The sequence below is a fragment of the Bombina bombina genome, chromosome 1 (genome assembly GCF_027579735.1).
Source record: "Bombina bombina isolate aBomBom1 chromosome 1, aBomBom1.pri, whole genome shotgun sequence".
Lineage (NCBI taxonomy): Eukaryota > Metazoa > Chordata > Amphibia > Anura > Bombinatoridae > Bombina > Bombina bombina.
The window spans coordinates 33,216,986-33,241,062 of record NC_069499.1 but is presented as its reverse complement, the minus strand read 5'-3'; the positions used below and the strand labels follow the sequence as shown (position 1 = coordinate 33,241,062).

Genomic DNA, 24,077 nt, shown 5'->3' with positions numbered 1-24,077 from the left:
TCCTTGGACAAGAGCTAGAATCCTCCATTCCGAGGGGGGAGGATCAGATGACTGCTTGGAGATCTCCAGTACTTGGTGTAGGGGGCGATTATTCCCCCCTATTGGTACTCCTTGTGGTTTGGATTGTCCGAGTTTCAGATCTCTTTCGCCAGTGTTTCTCTCCTCTTTTTTGAGGATTGCTATGCTTTTCACTTCCCCTTGCCTTTTTGGGGGTAGGACTTTCGGTCATCTGGTTGCTGAGTATCCCCCTTTTTTGATCCTATATACTTGGGGTTCTGGGGGATTGTTATGTAGTCTCTCTTGCCGTCAACCGATAGGAGTTTTTAGGATGCTCGTTCATTCGTTAATTCCTTGAGCTGTAGGAGGATTGATCCAGACTGGATCTTTAGAGACTGTCATATTCTCTCAATCATGGAGTTCTGATCTCTTTTGGGTCCTTTCTTTGTCTTCCGACTTTGTGGGTGTTATCTTATCTTAGAGGCATTTGTGGGCCTGAGTGGACAGCTACTGGGATACATTATAAAAGATCAGAGTTCAAGACCCCTTGAAGGGTATGGAATATTTCAACTCCAGGTAACTTTGTGGTTGTTCCACAAGCTTTTTGGTCTTGATCCGGCACCTGGTTTTTGGGGGTCTGATTCTTTAACCTAATCCTTGTCTTTGACTTGGCATTTTGGTTGATCTGTTTTCCAGATTTTCATAGTCTCAAATCTGTCCGGCATTCAGTAGTAGGCTTGTTTTCCAGGTCCTGGGGAAATCTCCTTGTTCCTACTGGGGCGGTTCTTTTCTCTCTTCTAGTGAGATATGGGAAGTTTTTCCTGGATATTTCTTTACTGGAATATTCCTGGTTTTCTTAGTTTTCCTGTTATTTTGGAGGATCTGGTCTACTGTGCCTATCCAGTTGTTTCCTCCTGAGGTAGGTTTCCTCATCTGACTCTAGGAGTTCAGTGGATCAAGGGTTTCTCTTGTCTGCAGTGTACCCTCCCTTCGGGTTTCTGAGGGGTAATGAGGATAGATATCCTGGATCCCTATTTAGTCTCTCTAAGTGTCGATGCCTGCTTCTTGGAGATTCATTATCTGATCTCCAGGCCTTGTCGATGCTAGGAATTTTTAATCTCTCTTGTCCTTTGGGACATTGACAGTCGCTTCTGTGATAGGACTGTTGGATCGGAGTAGTGGTCAGGAATTCTGACTGCTCTGTTTGGGCATCGATCACGTATCTTGTCTCCCGAAGGATCCTTACTTAGGTTGGTTTCTTTGCAGTTGGTTTGGGAACCTTCCCTTAGCAGGTAGTTGGTTCTTCCTTATTGGTCAGGGTGGTGTCCTCCCTTACCCTGTTTTCTAGTTGGGGGGGAGTTGGTCTGCCCTGCTTTCTGAGTTTATTCTCTTGTTCCTTTCCAGGAATGTCCTGGTGCAAGTTTGCTAGCTACTCGGTTAGCTAGTTACTAGGGTTTGACGTTTAGTCTGCCTATCCGATGGAAGCCTGCGGCTTTTGTTTGTGGCGTAAACGGATGTTACTATTCCGTTCCTGTTCTGCTCCCGGGGTTTCTTTCTCTCCTACGGATGTTCTGTTTCTCTGTGCTAGTTCGCTGTCTATGGTAAAATACTCTTGTTCTACCTTTTGTCCTTCTTGGACTTCAGTTCTGGTTAAGGCTTTACATTGGCTCCATATAGAAGGTAATCTGGAATTTTACCTTTTCTTTTCTCTACTCCTTCAGTAGAGTATTTTCTATGGGACTTTGTCCTCTTGCATCCTGGAAGCTGCTCTTTTTCGAGTTATGCTAGGGGCTTCTCTCCCTGTTTTGTCCTTGTCTCTTTGGGATTGTTTCTGGAGGTTCTTTCGGACCTTCTTATCTGATTCTTCCCTTCTTTTAGTTAGGGAGAATGTGGTGTGTGGGTTTGTGTGCTGTTATCCCTTGTCATTGTTCATGGAGAGGTGTTTATGTATGTGCTTCTAGTGAGTGGGACTTTTGTCTCCTCAGAGGCTTTTGTGCTCAGTGGAGTCCAGAATTTAGAGTGATCTCTTATTGGGATCCTTATGGTTCTAATTGTTGGGCAGTTGCGTTGTCCTCTTTCCATATTTTTGTTCTTTCTGCTTCAGTTGAAGTAGTTTTTTTTATCAGGAACGGGTTGTGTCAGGCTGTGGTGCCATCAGAATGGGCCGCCTTTTTATTATTCCCACCCGTTTGCATTCAGTGTCCTCTTTAAACTTGGGTATTGATTTTCCAAAAGTAATGAATGCAGCTGTGGACTCTCCCCGTTTTAAGAAGAAAAATTTAAATTATGCTTACCAGATAATTTTCTTTTCTTCTGACCGGGAGAGTCCACAGCCCCCCACCCGTTTTTTTTTTTTTGGGGGGGGCGGCTTTAATTTTTTATTCTGGCACATTTTTTCACCCTGATATTTCTCCTACTGTTCCTTGTTCCCTTGGCAGGACTGGGGGATGAGGGAAGTGGGGAAGGTATTTAATCCTTTGGCTCTGGTGTCTTTGACTCTTCCTGGTGGCCAGGTTCTGTATTTCCCAAAAGCAATGAATGCAGCTGTGGACTCACCCCGTACAGAAGAAAATAAAATTATCAGGTAAGCATAATTTGAGTTTTTCTATCTATTCTAAATCATGACAAATTTTGGGTTTCGTGGCCCTTTTAAATCTTCTAATTTAGCTGTATTTTTATTACAAATTAATGTTTTTATGCACCTTTATACAAAAGTGCAGATTTATGAGATGAAAAAAGAGAACCTTTCATTCAAACTGTGCCAAACCTTTTTTTTCTGTGTAGCGCATAACTATAGTGCATTGAATGGTTTGGTAAGCTGAATTGAGGAATAAATGCGCTACATGGCGTTGCAGTATTGTAGCTGAGCCGTAGAATAGTAAATGTGATCCTTAAAGGGACAGTCTACTTACAAATTGTTATTGTTTGAAAAGATAAATAATCCATTTATTATTTATTAATATAGTTTTTACCTCTGTGTTTACCTTGAATAAGCCTGTCCCCTTATTTCAGTGCTTTTGAAAGACTTGCAGCTTAGCCAATCAGTGCTGATTCATAAATAACTCGATGGGAGTGAGCACAATGGTATCTACATGGCACACATGAACTAGCGCTATCTAGCTGTGAAAAACTGTCAAAATGCATTCAGATAAGAGGCAGCCTTCACGGGCTTAGAAATTAGCATATGAGCCGACCTAGGTTTAGCTTTCAACAAAGGATACCAAGACAACAAAGCAAATTTGATGATAAAAGTAAATTGGAAAGCTGTTTAAAATGACATGCCCTATCTGAAACATGAAAGTTTAATTTTGACTAGACTGTCCCTTTAATTCTAATTAGCAAGTTTAAGTACTGGTGCATTGGAGCTGCAGAGGGTAAACAATGGGGGAGATGGATGAGTCTTGAAAAAGAGCTTTAAATGGGAATGGGGTGGTTGAGGTCTGAGTTCAGTTAGGTGTGTGTTGCAGTAATATAATCTATATATCAGAGAATAGTTGTGTGGTCGTTATACATGCATCCCCCCTTCCTTACTTCCCTCTGTCTCTGGCTTTTCCTGAAATCTGTATATATGTGTGTGTGTGTGTATGTGTGTGTGTATATATATGTATATATATGTATATATATATATATATATATATATATATATATATATATATATATATATATATATATATGTGTGTGTGTATGTATATATACATATATATATGTGTGTGTGTATGTATATATACATATATATATGTGTGTGTGTATGTATATATATATATATATATATATATATATATATGTATGTATATATATATATATATATATATATATATGTGTGTGTGTGTGTATATATGTGTGAGTCATTGTGTACCTCATTTGCATATCTTACCCAGATTCCTTTGCTGCATTGGAAACAGTGTAGAGTTTCTAGGTTTAAAGCAAGTCTTCTGACTTGTTTAGATTTGTAAATGGTTTACACAATGAGTTATTTTCTCTCTATTTTGTATTTAGTGGAGGATTTTAAACTCACTTTTCGCCTCCCATAATTTTAATTGTTGTTGAATTTCCCCCAGAAATGAACTTTACCAAGCAGTGATTCAACCTACTCCCAGCTAATGAGTGGCAAAAACCACGAAACAGCTGTCCTGGGATTGGTCTGAGTCACTGTACTAACCCTAGCTAAGCATAAAAGCTGTGTAATGCAGCAGTGCTATGGCATAAAGGGAAGTCTGTCTTAAAAAGCAGGCTAAAAGTAAAAAGGTGAGTCATTGTGTACCTCATTTGCATATCTTACCCAGATTCCTTTGCTGCATTGGAAACAGTGTAGTCAGAGAGTTTCTAGGTTTAAAGCAAGTCTTCTGACTTGTTTAGATTTGTAAATGGTTTACACAATGAGTTATTTTCTTTATATTTTTTATATACAGGGAGTGCAGAATTATTAGGCAAGTTGTATTTTTGAGGATTAATTTTATTATTGAACAACAACCATGTTCTCAATGAACCCAAAAAACTCATTAATATCAAAGCTGAATAGTTTTGGAAGTAGTTTTTAGTTTGCTTTTAGTTTTAGCTATTTTAGGGGGATATCTGTGTGTGCAGGTGACTATTACTGTGCATAATTATTAGGCAACTTAACAAAAAACAAATATATACCCATTTCAATTATTTATTTTTACCAGTGAAACCAATATAACATCTCAACATTCACAAATATACATTTCTGACATTCAAAAACAAAACAAAAACAAATCAGTGACCAATATAGCCACCTTTCTTTGCAAGGACACTCAAAAGCCTGCCATCCATGGATTCTGTCAGTGTTTTGATCTGTTCACCATCAACATTGCGTGCAGCAGCAACCACAGCCTCCCAGACACTGTTCAGAGAGGTGTACTGTTTTCCCTCCTTGTAAATCTCACATTTGATGATGGACCACAGGTTCTCAATGGGGTTCAGATCAGGTGAACAAGGAGGCCATGTCATTAGATTTTCTTCTTTTATACCCTTTCTTGCCAGCCACGCTGTGGAGTACTTGGACGCGTGTGATGGAGCATTGTCTTGCATGAAAATCATGTTTTTCTTGAAAGATGCAGACTTCTTCCTGTACCACTGCTTGAAGAAGGTGTCTTCCAGAAACTGGCAGTAGGACTGGGAGTTGAGCTTGACTCCATCCTCAACCCGAAAAGGCCCCACAAGCTCATCTTTGATGATACCAGCCCAAACCAGTACTCCACCTCCACCTTGCTGGCGTCTGAGTCGAACTGGAGCTCTCTGCCCTTTACCAATCCAGCCACGGGCCCATCCATCTGGCCCATCAAGACTCGCTCTCATTTCATCAGTCCATAAAACCTTAGAAAAATCAGTCTTGAGATATTTCTTGGCCCAGTCTTGACGTTTCAGCTTGTGTGTCTTGTTCAGTGGTGGTCGTCTTTCAGCCTTTCTTACCTTGGCCATGTCTCTGAGTATTGCACACCTTGTGCTTTTGGGCACTCCAGTGATGTTGCAGCTCTGAAATATGGCCAAACTGGTGGCAAGTGGCATCTTGGCAGCTGCACGCTTGACTTTTCTCAGTTCATGGGCAGTTATTTTGCGCCTTGGTTTTTCCACACGCTTCTTGCGACCCTGTTGACTATTTTGAATGAAACGCTTGATTGTTCGATGATCACGCTTCAGAAGCTTTTCAATTTTAAGAGTGCTGCATCCCTCTGCAAGATATCTCACTATTTTTGACTTTTCTGAGCCTGTCAAGTCCTTCTTTTGACCCATTTTGCCAAAGGAAAGGAAGTTGCCTAATAATTATGCACACCTGATATAGGGTGTTGATGTCATTAGACCACACCCCTTCTCATTACAGAGATGCACATCACCTAATATGCTTAATTGGTAGTAGGCTTTCGAGCCTATACAGCTTGGAGTAAGACAACATGTATAAAGAGGATGATGTGGTCAAAATACTAATTTGCCTAATAATTCTGCACTCCCTGTATATATATATATATATATATATATATATATATATATATATATATATATATATATATATATATATATATGTGTATGTATGTATGTGTGTATATATATATATATATATACACACATAAACACACCCCCACACCATAAATTATGCTTACCAGATAATTTCCTCTCCTTATGTACAGGGAGAGTCCACAGCTGCATTCCTTACTTGTGGGAAATACTGAACCTGGCCACCAGGAGGAGGCAAAGACACCTCAGCCAAAGGCTTACATACCTCCCCCACTTCCCTCATCCCCCAGCCATTCTTTGCCTTTCGCCACAGGAGGATGGCAGAGAAGTGTCGGAAGATTCTAAGTAGTCTTTTATGGAGAGTAGTACTCTTCGGTATGGGACTGGAGTTTTAAATAGTCTTGTCAGCCTCTCAGTGATAGCATTGACGAGTCTGTTAGATGCAGGTAGAGTCTATTCTGCAAACCCATCCAGACTCCGATTAACAGCTCTTTAGCAATCAGTGTTGACGAGTTTCACTGCCTGCTTTTTCTCACTCAAGTCGATGTCAGGAGCGATGCTACAGATTGTCACACTTGAGAGACTGTGTTTCTGTTCCACAGTATGGATTCCATTAAGATCGTTTAAATGTTTACGCATATTGCAAACCCTAGAAAACAGGGTCACAGTGTGGCTCCTTTTATCTATATGGAATCAAGGGTTAATATCTCCCCAGGGGGATTATGAACATTTGGGTTTAATCATATATGCTTTATTTGATTTTATGCTGCTTTATGTGTAAGATGTTTATGGGCTCATCGTCTGAGATGGAACATACAGGCTTCACTTTCACTTTGAAGGTTGCGCAGCTTAAAAGCTTGGCAATCTTTTTCTCATAGTAGGGACGGTCCTGCATTGCGCACCATGTGACCTGAATGGTTGAGGCTTCCATTTCCTTTCTCTTGACCGAGTTACTACCGGAGAGGAGTTTTATCTCTGTTCTGTCTGGGTCATAGGAGGTGGTGAGTGCCCCAGCCATTGGGGGTATAGAGGTGCCTTTTTTATTTAAAATAAAGTAATTTTTTTTTCTGTAGTTCTCCGCATATCGTACCTTAGCTATGGAGGATTCTGATTCATTAGAGGGTCCTCCCGCTATTTCAAAGAGTAATGCCTGTTTATATTGCGAGGAAGCTCTGGAATGTCCGCCCTCTCAATTATGTTCCATATGCCTTGATAAGGGGATTTTATCAAATAAGGTTGAAATGTTTCAAACCTGTGAGCCGCCCACCTCTGAGGAGTCCTCATCCAGTGAGGTGCACACCCTACATGCATCTTTTTATACACATACAGCTTCCCATTGCACTACTAATCCTCCATCTGGAGGGGGCCTTTTTTCTCCAGACGTTACTGCACAGTTTCATACGGCGGTGTCTGCGGCCACTAGTGCCTTCCCTCGCACTGCTCAGCGCAAGCGAAAGGTTAAATCTTGCAGTCCTGCCCAGGTGGCATCATGTGATTTGTCGGCTATATCTGATCAGTTATCTGAGGATGAAGTTCTCTCTGAAACTTCAGAGTATGAACTTTCAGGGTTGGAGTTTGCTGCCTATAATCCTCTGCCTGTGGAGGATCCAGTTTTTAGATTTAGGACAGAATGTTTATGATTTCTACTAAAGGAGGTTTTGACTACATTAGAGGTTCCAAAGGTCGAGCTGCCAAACGAACCTCTGGGTCCTAAATTTGATTGCAATCATTATTAAGGACGAGTGGGACAGGATTAGAGTCCTCTTCCCGTTGTCTGCCTTTTAAGGATCCCGGTTCCAGGCTCTAAATGAGGGTGGGTTTTCTTTTCCCATCCCTACTTGGTTGGCGCTATTTTTACCCTTTCCACACGTAATATTAGCCTGTGTGAGGATAGGTTGTTGATCATAGAGCCGCCTGATATATGGATGGAAACTCTGCTAAAGAGGATGTCTCAACCTATGGGATATTTGCTTTTACTTGCGGCGCTTGTTGCTGGAGCGACTACCTTTTTGTTGCGTCTTCTTCGCAAACATGATCGAGGTGGAGCATTCCCTCGACACTTTTCAGGAAAGAATTACGGCCTTCTGGGTTACTAATTCTTTTATCTGAGCTGTTATTACGCAGATTAATTAACTTATGGCTAAGACTTCAGGTTTTCTGTTCAGGCCCGTAAAGCGCTCCGACAGATAACTTCTAAGTCTAGTCTCTTTCCCTCTGCTTTAAGGGAAAGAGTTTGTTTGACTATCTCCACGGTTTCAGGGGCAAGGGTGCCTTCATACTGTAATTTAAGGAGAACAAATCTAAGGGACAAAGTTCGCATTTTCGTTCCTTTAGTTCTGATAAAAGCCCAGCGTCAGCGGCCTCCGCTAAGCCAGAGCATACCATGAGTTCTTGGAAGCCGGTTCAGTCCTGGAATAGATCCAAGCAGAGCAAGAAGCACGCTGAGACCAAGTCCGGATGAAGGGGCGGTCAACAGGTCCTATTTTGGATTGTGTAGGGGGCAGACTGTCGCTATTTCAGAGCCTTGGTTCAGGGACGTACAGGATCCTTGGGTCCTGGAGTTCATAGCTCAGGGTTACAAGATAGGTTTCAAATCTCATCCTCCCAACCGGTCTTCAAGACTAGGAAAGAGGGAAGCCTTTCTGGAGTACGTAAGGGATCTGTCCTCCTTTGGAGTCATTGTCCCAGTGCCTATCGCAGAGAAAGGTTTGGGATACTATTAAAACAGTTTCGTGGTCCGAAAGAAAGAGGCATTTTTCCATCCAGTTCTGGACTCAAAGTGCTTAAACAAATTTCTAAATGTCCCCTCGTCAAGATAGAGACAATAAGGTCTATCCTTCCCTTAATTCAGGAAGGACAGTTTATGACCACTATAGATCTGAAGGAATCATTCCTTCACCTTCCAATCCACAGGGAACACTTCCAGTACCTCAGGTTGGCGTTCCTGGACTAGCACTTTCAGTTCGTTGCACTTCCGTTTGGTTCAGCTACTGCTTCAAGAATTTTTACGAAGGTAGGGGCTCTTCTAGTAGTCGCGAGAACCCGGGGTATAGCAGTATTTCCCTACTTGGACGATACTCTGGTACAAGCACCTTCGTTTCGTCTGTTGGAAGACCATTTGGAATCTCTCTGTCTTTTTCGATCCCACGGAGGGAAGATAAATAGAGAAAGGAGTTCTCTTATTCCAAGCACCAGGGTGGAATTCCTGGACATAATAGATTCCATAGACATGAGAATATTTCAAACAGTCCAGAGAAGTTGCAAACTAGCTTCAACATGTCTTGCCCTCCAGACCTCCTTAATGGGACATTATACACTCATTTTTTCTTTGCATAAATCTTTTGTAGATGATCTATTTATATAGCCCATCATTTTTTTTTTAAATGTATAGTTTTGCTTATTTTTAAATAACATTGCTCTGATTTTCAGACTCCTAACCAAGTTAGAATTTCTTCCTATGGTTGTATCAAATCACAACATCATTTAAGAAATTGTGGTTCCTTTCTTATGTCCTAATCCTTCTTCATCGAAGGAATGTTTTCTGCATAATCTGGATGTGGTTTGTGCCTTGAAGTTCTATCTTCAGGTTACAAAGTAATTAGACAAACTTCTCTGTTTGATATCTATTCTAGGAAGCGCAGGGGTCAGAGGGCCTCTTCGACTTTCTTATCTTTTTGTTTGAGGAGAATCATCCGCTTAGCATATGAGTCAGCGGGTCTTAATCCTCCTCAGAGGATTATGGCTCATTCTACGAGAGCAGTGGCTTCCTCTTGGGCCTTCAAAAATGAGGCCTCTATGGATTATATTTGTCCTCCTTACATACTTTTTCCAAATTTTACAAGTTTGATGTTTTTGCTTCTGCTGAAGCAGCCTTCGGGAGAAAGGTTTTGAAGGCTGTGGTGACCTCAGATTAGGGGCTGCCTCTCTTTTTTGTACCCGCTCGTTAGCATTCAGTGTCCTCTGTAACTTGGGTATAGTCTCTCTCCCTGTATTAAGAAGGAAAACATAAATTATGCTTACCAGATAATTTCCTTTCCTTCTGTACAGGGAGAGTCCACAGTTCCTGCCCGTGTTCTCCGATGGGCGGCCCTAAATTTTAATTTATTCTTCTGGCACCTTTCACCCTGATATTTCTCCTACTGTTCCTTGTTCCCTCGGCAGAATGACTGGGGTATGAGGGAAGTGGAGGAGGTATTTAAGCCTTTGGCTGGGGTGTCTTTGTCTCCTCCTGGTGGCCAGGTTCAGTATTTCCCACAAGTAAGGGATGCAGCTGTGGACTCTCCCTGTACAGAAGGAAAGGAAATGATCCGGTAAGCTTAATTTATGTTATATATACAGTGTACATGTGTATATGCACACACATATACAGCACCATTTGAGTGTGTGTGTGTGTGTGTGTGTGTATATATATATATATATATATATATATATATATATATATATATATATTCTGAATTCAAGAAAATAATCACTGCAAACACGGTAATCTTGCATCAAAGTTGAAGGGTTTATTTCATCCACTTAGGCATGAGCTGACAAACACCTAACATGTTTCGCATGGGCACTCCCACGCTTCATCAGAGGTGATCAAAATATATATATATATATATATATATATATATATATATATATATATATATATATATATATATATATATCTATCTATATATATATATAGTATTTTTATTATTATTATTATCTGTTATTTGTAGAGCGCCAACAGATTCTGCAGCGCTATAAACCTAGGCGGTATACAAGGTAACATTTATATGGATAAATGGGTAGAGGGCCCTGCCAAGAGTCGCAGTCTGCTCTTATGAAGGTGCTCTGCAAACAGTTGGACTGTTAGGCTTACATGCTAAGGGGGTTCATGGCAGATGGTAATGGAGGAAAGCAACTGGTATTAGGATAGGTTAGTGTAGGTTGTATGCAGCCCTGAACAGTAGAGACTTTAGGGAGTGCTTGAAGCTTTCAAAACCAGGGAAGAGTCTTGTGGAGCGAGGCAGAGAGTTCCACAAGATGGGAATCCAGAAAAGCAAATTAGATGGCAGCACTCCAGTAAAAAGATGTTCTGGTTATTCACATCAACTCCAAGTAAAAGGAAAGATCAACGACGTGTCAGGTGTTACCCCTTAATCATGCAACTTGGAGTTGATGATAATAAAAAGAACATCTTTTAAAATTATTGGAGTACTGCCATCTATTTAGCTTTTCTGGATTATCTTTTGGGACTTTTGTGTGAGGTCCTGGATGGCGCTGACACCCACTGGATGCACAGGTGCTGGATACATTCTATTCCACAAGATGGTAGCCAGTCTTGAGAAGTCCTGTAAATGGGAAACATATTACATGATTTATTTAATAGAATGGTGAAGCCATGTGTGGCCATTTAAGTACACCATTACTGCTAACTAATCAAATGGCCTTGATTAACTGATCATCAGCAAGTGTGACCACCTCTTAAAAAAAAAAAAAAAAAAAGTTTTAGCAGTTTTCTGGTCTGGAGCATTCTGTCGTGTGTTAACACAATGCCAAGGAGGAAAGACATCAGCAATGGTCTTAGAGAAGCAATTGTTGCTGCTCATCAATCTGGGAAGGGTTATAAGGCCATTTCCAAACAATTTAAAGTCCATCATTCTACAGTGAGAAGACGTCTCAGCCAATTCACCCCAAGGTCAGACCATGCAATGCTCAGAGAAATTGCAAAAATCCCAAGAGTTACATCTCAGACTCTACAGGCCTCAGCATGTTAAATGTTTAGTTCATGACTGTGCAAATAGAAAAACATTGAACAAGAATGGTTTGTATGGAAGGGTTGCAAGGAGAAAGCATCTTCTCTCTAAAAAAAAAAATGGTAGCACTGCTTAGGTTTGCAAAGTTGCATCTGAACAAACCACAAGACTTCTGGAACAATGTCCTTTGGACAGACGAGATCAAAGTGGAGATGTTTGGCAAAAACCAAACACAGCATATCAGCACAAACACCTCATACCAACTGTGAAGCATGGTGGTGTAGAGGTGATGATTTGGGCTTGTTGTGCAGCCACAGGACCTGGGCACCTTGCAATCAATGAGTTGACCATGAACTCCTCTGTATACCAAAGTATGCTAGAGTAAAATGTGAGGCCATCTGTCTGACAGCTAAAGCTTGACCGAAATTGGGTCATTCAACAGGACAATTATCCTAAGCACACCAGCAAATCTACAACAGAATGGCTGAAAAAAGTAAAAGAATCAAGGTGTTACAATGTCCCAGTCAATGTCCAGACTTAAATCCGATTGAAATGCTGTGGTGGGACCTTAAGAGAGCTGTGCATAAACAAATGCCTGCAAACCTCAATGAACTGAAGCAATGTTGTAAAGAGGAGTGTGCCAAAATTCCTCCACAATGATATGAGAGACTGATAAAGTCATACAGAAAACGACTACTACAGGTTATTGCTGCTAAAGGTGGTTCTACAAGCTATTGAATCATAAGGTGTACTTAGTTTTTCACACATGGCTTCTCCATTTTGGTTTTATTTCTCCAACATAGGTGTGTCCGGTCCACGGCGTCATCCTTACTTGTGGGATATTCTCTTCCCCAACAGGAAATGGCAAAGAGCCCAGCAAAGCTGGTCACATGATCCCTCCTAGGCTCCGCCTACCCCAGTCATTCTCTTTGCCGTTGCACAGGCAACATCTCCACGGAGATGGTTAAGAGTTTTTTGGTGTTTAAATGTAGTTTTTATCCTTCAATCAAGTGTTTGTTATTTTAAAATAGTGCTGGTATGTACTATTTACTCTGAAACGGAAAAGAGATGAAGATTTCTGTTTGTAAGAGGAAGATGATTTTAGCAAACGTTACTAAAATCGATTGCTGTTTCCACACAGGACTGTTGAGATGAAGTAACTTCAGTTGGGGGAAACAGTTGGCAGACTTTTCTGCTTGAGGTATGACTGGCCACATTTCTAACAAGACTATGTAATGCTGGAAGGCTGTCATTTCCCCTATGGGGACCGGTAAGCCATTTTCTTAGATTAAGTAAAAGAATAAAGGGCTTCATAAGGGCTTAAAAAACTGGTAGACATTTTTCTGGGCTAAAACTATTACTTTGCTAAGCATATTTTGCAGATTATAACTCTTAATAGTTATTATAATCTTGGGGATTGTTTTAAAAAAACGGCAGGCACTGTATTGGACACCTTTTTCAGATGGGGGCCTTTTCTAGTCATAGGCAGAGCCTCATTTTCGCGCCACTAATGCGCAGTTGTTTTTGGAGAGCAAGGCATGCAGATGCATGTGTGAGGAGCTAAGAACCACTGAAAAAGCTTATAGAAGGCGTCATTTGGTATCGTATTCCCCTCTGGGCTTGGTTGGGTCTCAGCAAAGCAGATACCTGGGACTGTATAGGGGTTAAATGTAAAAACGGCTCCGGTTCCGTTATTTTAAGGGTTAAAGCTTTCAAATTTGGTGTGCAATACTTTTAAGGCTTTAAGACACTGTGGTGAATTTTGGTGAATTTTGAACAATTCCTTCATACTTTTTCACATATTCAGTAATAAAGTGTGTTCAGTTTAAAATTTAAAGTGACAGTAACGGTTTTATTTTAAAACGTTTGTTACACAATTTGGACGTAGTCCGTGCTCTAAAATTCTATTTAGAGGCTACTAAAGATTTCAGACAAACATCTTCTTTGTTTGTTGTTTATTCTGGTAAAAGGAGAGGTCAAAAAGCAACTTCTACCTCTCTTTCTTTTTGGCTTAAAAGCATTATCCGATTGGCTTATGAGACTGCCGGACGGCAGCCTCCTGAAAGAATCACAGCTCACTCTACTAGGGCTGTGGCTTCCACATGGGCCTTCAAGAACGAGGCTTCTGTTGACCAGATATGTAAGGCAGCGACTTGGTCTTCACTGCACACTTTTGCCAAATTTTACAAATTTGATACTTTTGCTTCTTCGGAGGCTATTTTTGGGAGAAAGGTTTTGCAAGCCGTGGTGCCTTCCATTTAGGTGACCTGATTTGCTCCCTCCCTTCATCCGTGTCCTAAAGCTTTGGTATTGGTTCCCACAAGTAAGGATGACGCCGTGGACCGGACACACCTATGTTGGAGAAAACAGAATTTATGCTTACCTGATAAATTACTTTCTCCAACGGTGTGTCCGGTCCACGGCCCGCCCTGGTTTTTTTAATCAGGTCTGATGAATTATTTTCTCTAACTACAGTCACCACGGTATCATATGGTTTCTCCTATGCATATTTCCTCCTGTACGTCGGTCGAATGACTGGGGTAGGCGGAGCCTAGGAGGGATCATGTGACCAGCTTTGCTGGGCTCTTTGCCATTTCCTGTTGGGGAAGAGAATATCCCACAAGTAAGGATGACGCCGTGGACCGGACACACCGTTGGAGAAAGTAATTTATCAGGTAAGCATAAATTCTGTTTTTTGTTAAATAAATAGTGACATGGTGTAATGTCATGTGCTGTTCATTAGAGGTTGTATATGTGTTTGTGTGTGTTTATTTATATATATATATATATATATATATATATATATATATATATATATATATATATACACTCGTGCATATACAGCATCATTATAGGATATATATGCTATATTTTTGCATGTGGTGTTTACTGTTTTTTCCCATGTTGCACAGTATTTAACTTAACCAACAATGTGGATGTTGATAACATGAAGAGGAAAATGGAAATGTACCAAAAGGAAAACAAAGACACAATCCAAAGAAACAAAGTCAAGCTGGTTAGTAAATAATGCTGAAGTCTGTTGTAATCTGCTGTCTATATGGTATTTATTGTAATGTGATAACACTGGTCATTTTGTCCCTTCACCTTTACACTCACCCCCCGCCCCCCACAGCCACAGATAGCTGCACACCCAGATACTTACAAACACACACACACTTAACACGTTTACTTACAAACACACGTGTTTAAAGGGACATGATACCAAAAATTGGTCTTTTGTGGTTCATTTAGAACATACAATTTTAAACATCTTTTTTAAATTTTTATTGGCTTCATTCTCTTGGTATCCTTTATTGAAGAAACTGCAATTTACTACTTGGAGCTTGCTGAACACATATATGTGCAGCGACCAATCAACAGTCTTGTCCCTGCTCCTGACCCTATCTAAGTATGCTTTTCAACAAAGGATAGCAAAGAACAAAGCAAACCGGATTATAGAAGCAAATTGAACAGTTGTTTGAAATTGTATGGTCTATCTGAATCATTAAAGACAAATGTGGGGTTTCTTGTACCCTTAAACGTACAGATACACATCTTCTTACACAAACATGTATACTTCCATATACACCTTTATAAACGGATGGTTACACACATGCATACTTGCATATAAACCTTTATACACAGATGGTTACACACATGCATACTTGCATATAAACCTTTATACACAGATGGTTACACACATGCATACCTACATATAAACCTTTATACACAGATGGTTACACACATGCATACCTACATATAAACCTTTGTACATAGACGGTTACACACATGCATACTTACATATAGACCTTTATACACAGACGGTTACACACATGTATACTTACATATAGACCTTTATACACAGATGGTTACACACATGCATACTTACATATAGACCTTTATACACAGATGGTTACACACATGCATACTTACATATAGACCTTTATACACAGATGGTTACACACATGTATACTTACATATAGACCTTTATACACAGATGGTTACACACATGCATACTTACATATAGACCTTTATACACAGATGGTTACACACATGCATACTTACATATAGACCTTTATACACAGATGGTTACACACATGCATACCTACATATAAACCTTTATACACAGATGGTTACACACATGCATACTTACATATAGACCTTTATACACAGATGGTTACACACATGCATACTTACATATAGACCTTTATACACAGACGGTTACACACATGCATACTTACATATAAACCTTTGTACATAGACGGTTACACACATGCATACTTACATATAGACCTTTATACACAGACGGTTACACACATGTATACTTACATATAGACCTTTATACACAGATGGTTACACACATGCATACTTACATATAGACCTTTATACACAGATGGTTACACACATGCATACTTACATATAGACCTTTATACACAGATGGTTACACACATGCATACTTACATATAGACCTTTATACACAGACGGTTACACACATGTATACTTCCATATACACCTTTATAAACGGATGGTTACACACATGCATACTTGCATATAAACCTTTATACACAGATGGTTACACACATGCATACCTACATATAAACCTTTATACACAGATGGTTACACACATGCATACCTACATATAAACCTTTGTACATAGACGGTTACACACATGCATACTTACATATAGACCTTTATACACAGACGGTTACACACATGTATACTTACATATAGACCTTTATACACAGATGGTTACACACATGCATACTTACATATAGACCTTTATACACAGATGGTTACACACATGCATACTTACATATAAACCTTTATACACAGATGGTTACACACATGCATACTTACATATAGACCTTTATACACAGATGATTACACACATGTATACTTACATATAGACCTTTATACACAGATGGTTACACACATGCATACTTACATATAAACCTTTATACACAGATGGTTACACACATGCATACTTACATATAGACCTTTATACACAGATGGTTACACACATGCATACTTACATATAGACCTTTATACACAGATGGTTACACACATGCATACTTACATATAGACCTTTATACACAGACGGTTACACACATGCATACTTACATATAGACCTTTATACACAGATGGTTACACACATGCATACTTACATATAGACCTTTATACACAGATGGTTACACACATGCATACTTACATATAAACCTTTATACACAGATGGTTACACACATGTATACTTACATATAGACCTTTATACACAGATGGTTACACACATGTATACTTACATATAGACCTTTATACACAGATGGTTACACACATGCATACTTACATATAGACCTTTATACACAGATGGTTACACACATGTATACTTACATATAGACCTTTATACACAGATGGTTACACACATGTATACTTACATATAGACCTTTATACACAGATGGTTACACACATTCATACTTACATATAGACCTTTATACACAGATGGTTACACACATGCATACTTACATATAAAGCTTTATACACAGATGGTTACACACATGTATACTTACATATAAACCTTTATACACAGACGGTTACACACATGTATACTTACATATAAACCTTTATACACAGACGGTTACACACATGCAAACTTACATATAGACCTTTATACACAGACGGTTACACACATGTATACTTACCTATAGACCTTTATACACAGATGGTTACACAAATGCATACTTACATATAAACCTTTATACACAGATGGTTACAGACATGCATACTTACATATAGACCTTTATACACAGATGGTTACACACATGCAAACTTACATATAAACCTTTATACACAGATGGTTACACACATGCATACTTAGATATAGACCTTTATACACAGATGGTTACACACATGCAAACTTACATATAGACCTTTATACACAGATGGTTACACACATGCATACTTACATATAGACCTTTATACACAGATGGTTACACACATGCATACTTACATATAGACCTTTATACACAGATGGTTACACACATGCATACTTACATATAAACCTTTATACACAGATGGTTACAGACATGTATACTTACATATAGACCTTTATACACAGATGGTTACACACATGCATACTTACATATTGACCTTTATACACAAATGGTTACACACATGCATACTTACATATAGACCTTTATACACAGATGGTTACACACATGCATACTTACATATAGACCTTTATACACAGATGGTTACACACATGCATACTTACATATAGACCTTTATACACAGATGGTTACACACATGTATACTTACATATAGACCTTTATACACAGATGGTTACACACATGCATACTTACATATAAACCTTTATACACAGATGGTTACACACATGCATACTTACATATAGACCTTTATACACAGATGGTTACACACATGCATACTTACATATAAACCTTTATACACAGATGGTTACACACATGCATACTTACATATAAACCTTTATACACAGATGATTACACACATGTATACTTACATATAAACCTTTATATACAGATGGTTACACACATGCATACTTACATATAGACCTTTATACACAGACGGTTACACACATGTATACTTACATATAGACCTTTATACACAGATGGTTACACATATGCATACTTACATATAGACCTTTATACACAGATGGTTACAGACATGTATACTTACATATAGACCTATATACACAGATGGTTACACACATGCATACTTACATATAAACCTTTATACACAGATGGTTACACACATGTACATGTATTTACAAACACACACAGTAAAACATACCTACACATACTCACACTTACCTTTTATAAAGCCATGTTGATATGTTTCTATAGGATTTAAAGCTGTAATTTTACACATTACAATATTTTTGTTCAAAGTTTAGTTTAGGAGTTGGATTTTTGTATTACTCAGATTTACTAGGAATGTCACCATTTTCAAAAGGGTTAAACAGGTGGGTTAAGTCCCTCTCGGGAACCACAAGCTTTGCAGGCTCAGAGCAGAAAACAGCTGTTGATTGGTGGCTGTGTGTGACTGACACTTGTGATTAGCTCACCGTCTGTGTGTGACTACCGCTTGTGATTAGCTCACCAGCTGTGTGTGACTGCCGCTTGTGATTAGCTCACCGGCTGTGTGTGACTGACGCTTGTGATTAGCTCACCGGCTGTTTTTGACTTCCACTTGTGATTAGCTCACCGGCTGTGTGTGACTGACACTTGTGATTAGCTCACCAGCTGTGTGTGACTTCCACTTGTGATTAGCTCACCGGCTGTGTGTGACTGCCGTTTATGATTAGCTCACCGGCTGTGTGGAACTGACACTTGTGATAAGCTTACCGGCTGTGTGTGATTGCCGCTTATGATTAGCTCACCGGCTGTGTGTGACTGTCGCTCCTGATTAGCTCATCGGCTATGTGTTACTGTTGTTCCTGATTAGCTCATTGGCTATGTGTGACTGTCGCTCCTGATTAGCTCATTGGCTATGTGTGACTGTCGCTCCTGATTAGCTCATCGGCTGTGTGTGACTGCCGCTCCTGATTAGCTCACCGGCTGTGTGTGACTGCCGCTCCTGATTAGCTCATCGGCTATGTGTGACTGCCGCTCCTGATTAGCTCATCGGCTGTGTGTGACTGCCGCTCCTGATTATCTCATCGGCTATGTGTGACTGTTGCTCCTGATTAGCTCATCGGCTATGTGTGACTGTTGCTCCTGATTAGCTCATCGGCTATGTGTGACTGTTGCTCCTGATTAGCTCATCGGCTATGTGTGACTGTTGCTCCTGATTAGCTCATCGGCTATGTGTGACTGTTGCTCCTGATTAGCTCATCAGCTATGTGTGACCGCTGCTCCTGATTAGCTCATCGGCTATGTGTGACTGTTGCTCCTGATTAGCTCATCAGCTATGTGTGACCGCTGCTCCTGATTAGCTCATCGGCTATGTGTGACTGTTGCTCCTAATTAGCTCATCGGCTATGTGTGAGTGTTGCTCCTGATTAGCTCATCGGCTATGTGTGAGTGTTGCTCCGGATTAGCTCATCGGCTATGTGTGAGTGTCGCTCCGGATTAGCTCATCGGCTATGTGTGACTGTCGCTCCTGATAAGCTCATCGGCTATGTGTGAGTGTCGCTCCTGATAAGCTCATCTGCTATGTGTGGCTGTCGCTCCTGATAAGCTCATCGGCTATGTGTGACTGTCGCTCCTGATAAGCGCATCGGCTATGTGTGACTGTCGCTCCTGATAAGCTCATCGGCTATGTGTGACTGTCACTCCTGATAAGCTCACCGGCTGTGTGTGACTGTCGCTACTCATTAGCTCACCGGCTGTGTGTGACTGCCGCTCCGGATTAGCTCATCGGCTGTGTGTGACTGTCGCTCCTGATTAGCTCATCGGCTGTGTGTGACTGTTGCTCCTGATTAGCTCATCGGCTGTGTGTGACTGTCGCTCCTGATTAACTTTTGGCTGTGTCTGACACTCCTGATCAGCTCACCAGCTGTGTGTGACTGTCGCTACTCATTAGCTCACCAGCTGTGAGACTGCCGCTGCCGATTAGCTCACCGGCTCTGTGTGACTGCCGCTACTGATTAGCTCATTGGCTGTGTCTGACACTCCTGATAAGCTCACCAGCTGTGTGTGACTGCTGATTAGCTCACCGGCTCTGTGTGACTGCTGATACTGATTAGCTCATTGGCTGTGTCTGACGCTCCTGATAAGCTCACCAGCTGTGTGTGACTGCTGATTAGCTCACCGGCTCTGTGTGACTGCTGATACTGATTAGCTCATTGGCTGTGTCTGACGCTCCTGATAAGCTCACCAGCTGTGTGTGACTGCTGCTGCTGATTAGCTCACCGGCTCTGTGTAACTGCCGCTACTGATTAACTCACTGGGATCGGTAGTGTAGAGATCAGAAACGCTAGTGAAGTTAATCATGTAATAATTGCAGCTATAAGTCTGGCTGGTTGGAGCACCTTATATACTAAAGTGACGTGTGACGCATTTGTGTATCTCTCACTAGACCAGGGAACAGGAGGAGCTGGAAGAGACCCTGGAAGTTGAACGACATGAGAACGAACAGAGGAGACTGTTCCTGCAGAAGGAAGAACAGCTGCAGCAGATGATGAAACGTAAAAACAAGCAAGATCTTCTGGATCAGCTGGTTTGTATCTACGCCATGTGAACAAATCTCTTAGCAACATTAACCCCCCAGTAAACTTCATCACAAGTGAGAAACACGGAAATGATAAATAATCCACTTGTTATCTTTCCCCAGATAATCAGTATTGTTTTTTGTTCGTCTTGTGCAGTTATCCCTTGTGACAATGATATATTAGCCTTACCTATTCCTGTATGGTTTCTTCTTTTACCATTATACGTTTTAAAGGGACATAAAGTCAAAATTCAACATTCATGGTTCAGATAGAACATGCAAGATTAAGAGATTTTTAAAATTACTTCTATTAACAAATTGACTTTGTTCTTTTGTTATCCGTTGTTGAAAAGCATACCCTAGTAAGCTCAGAAATAGCAAAACAATAGTGCTAGCTAGCTGCTGATTGGTGGATACACAAACATGCCTCTTGTCATTGGCGCTCAACTATTTCCCAGTATTGCATGGCTGCTTTTGTGCTGACTTTGCAAGGGTTAAACACACAGCATTTTATCCTTGCACTGTGGCTTGTACATATAACGGACACTTTAGAGGAGTTCCTTTAAAAGGATATATTGGTGCAGCAAGACAATGCACAATGCTTGTCTCTATCTATGAGTTTAACATCTACAAAAGGAAAAAAAGCACCAAGGAGTGGGTTATACTTATGTGGCAAATCACTACTTTTGGGGGAAAATTATGTTCTCTGTTTTTATAAAGACATATTGTAAAAAGATGTAAGACCAAATCGGGAACACGAAAGGACAATTATCACTTCACTGATGGTATTAAGGGGCACAGATTTAGACTGTAATGGTCCTGTTATAACATTGACCTCTCTTTCTTGGTTTATTTTTGTGCATACTTAACTTTCCATGAGAGCATACTGAGGTAGTCTCAGGAGTGTGCACGTGTCTTGCACTCTATATGGCAGCAGTGTCTCCAACAATATGCACATAGTACTTGACACGTACACTTTTCAGCCTACCCCAGTATGATAATATGAAAATGAATCTGAGTTGTGAAAGTTTCATTTTGGTTTCCATATCTCTTTAATATATGATGTGACTTTGTCTGAGCGTAATAATACAAAGACCACTTTACTTATTACCAGTGGCCCTACATGTATATGACATAGATATACATGTTAATATAACACTAGTGTTGCCGCTAGCGTGCTAATACTGTGAATGTAGAATTTTGTTGTAATTACTTTAACGTGTGTTCGTTTAGAAGTCAGATTATTTAACAGCACACACACAGTGTCTCTTTTTCTGTGGTTTTCTCCATTTCACAATTTACCGTTCCAGCAGTCTCCACTGTACCATAAAAAGCCTTTCTGCATTATTGAATTAAGACAATGAAGATGATTTGAGACTATCTTCTTACCTGGTGGTCCTGCAAGTCATACCAATTATATAATAAAGATAGGTTTCTTTATACCTTGGCTATATGGTGGTCTTTCCTTAGAACAGAAATTTGCCTTTATTACTTATTTAAATATATTTTACAGCTTTCATGGAACAGTATAAGCCGTTTTACATGTTGTATAAAATTAAGGGGAATTATCCAATATTAATACATAGTATTGCAAGTGGCTTGCAAACGATCGTTTGCGCCCTCTTTCCATTGCGCTGATATAACAAGTTGAGGGCAATCTTGATTCAGAAAATAAAAAGTGGCACAAAGCGCACTTACAAACATATTAACACTGTCTAATAAAAATTATTTAAAAAAAATATTGCCCACAAAAGTTATAAGGGCTCAAAGATATCAGGTCTCTGGTATTGGAAGAGAAATAAAGTCCCAAAAGGGCTTTAACATTGAGATACATACATATCCTTATTTACACCTGTTTATGTATGTTTGTATATATGTGTGTGTATGTATATATATGCGTGTGTGTGTACATTTTGTATTTATGTGTATATGCGTATGTACAGACATATACACATGTATACACATAAATATACAAGTAAACATATATATATATATATATATAATAACACACAATGTGAATCCGCCCTCCATGAGCCAACCACCAGCCAGGATTTTTTCAAAAACAGGGGTCAAAATTTATATATATATATGTGCATTGGAGCCCTTTGCAGTTAAGTAGATAACTTCTAATACATATTTATGCAATATTCATATTTAATAAAGGTTTTTAACTATGTATTTACTGTAAATATTTCACATTTCAATGTTCTGTACATAGGGAAATATGTTCTAAGCATTTATAAATAGATATTCATATATATATATCTGTATATACCTATATATAATTATGTATAAATAATATTTGTTTAAAAAAGCCATCAGATAAAAAACATTTTTTTTTTCAACTTGTAATACCAGCGCAATCCGACTAGTGCAAAGATGAAAATCCTAGTGGAGTTTTTGCTATAGCGAAAACACAAAATACCGCTCCACTTGTAATCTATGTATTAATATATCATTTAATAATATGTTAATATTATATAAATTGATGTTATGGACCTTTCCATATGCCGGTCAGACCCAGAGTAGGAAAAAACTAGCATATGGTACAGGCATGTAAACCGCAGAATCTCAATAACTTACATTAAATTACACAGAATGAAATTAAGACGAGGAAAATAAATATAGTGCACATGTTTGCAATTTAAAACATATTGGGTAATATTGCAGTGCACCTGATGATCCATCCCACACTGACATTTTGCAAGTTTGGAATATTTTTCCATTGGGCGTTTACCTCTGCAGATCACATTTGTCTAGAAACTCAGTTTCTAGTGTTTTTTTTGTGATGTGCTAAGGTTTTGTTTCTTTTCTGTCACCCATTTACTAGTAATACAAAAGGAGATATCCGAAGAGCACACTGGCCAATATTCACTAACACTGCCAGTCCGTAAGACTGGTCTCTCTAGTTCCTATGTTATTCTTTGCAGTCTATTCACTAAAGTCTCACTCATCTCACCATTCTTTTGCCCACTTTTCTTAAATCAGGAACATTTACTATATTGGTAAACCTATGCCAGCCTGATACAATCACAGAACAAGGCCTGTGGATCTGTAACTTATTAAATAATTAAAATCTATAGTTTGAATTTTCTTTAAAGATTGAAATCCCCTTTCATTAGCTTTAGATAGGGTTACTAGAGGCAGACTAAGGTTTTGTAAGGTGTTGCAGTACTTATTAAGATGACTGATCTGTGT

At 39.6% G+C, this 24,077-nt stretch overlaps 1 protein-coding gene across 1 annotated transcript in view; it reads left to right on the top strand.

Annotated features, from left to right (window-relative positions):
* MNAT1 (MNAT1 component of CDK activating kinase) overlaps positions 1–24,077 on the top strand; it is a 229,824-nt gene that overhangs the window by 79,714 nt on the left and 126,033 nt on the right. The window contains exons 4-5 of the mRNA XM_053697295.1: positions 14,612–14,715; positions 20,748–20,888. Of these exons, the coding sequence (XP_053553270.1) occupies positions 14,612–14,715; positions 20,748–20,888 (245 nt within the window). The remainder of the gene's footprint in view (positions 1–14,611; positions 14,716–20,747; positions 20,889–24,077) is intronic.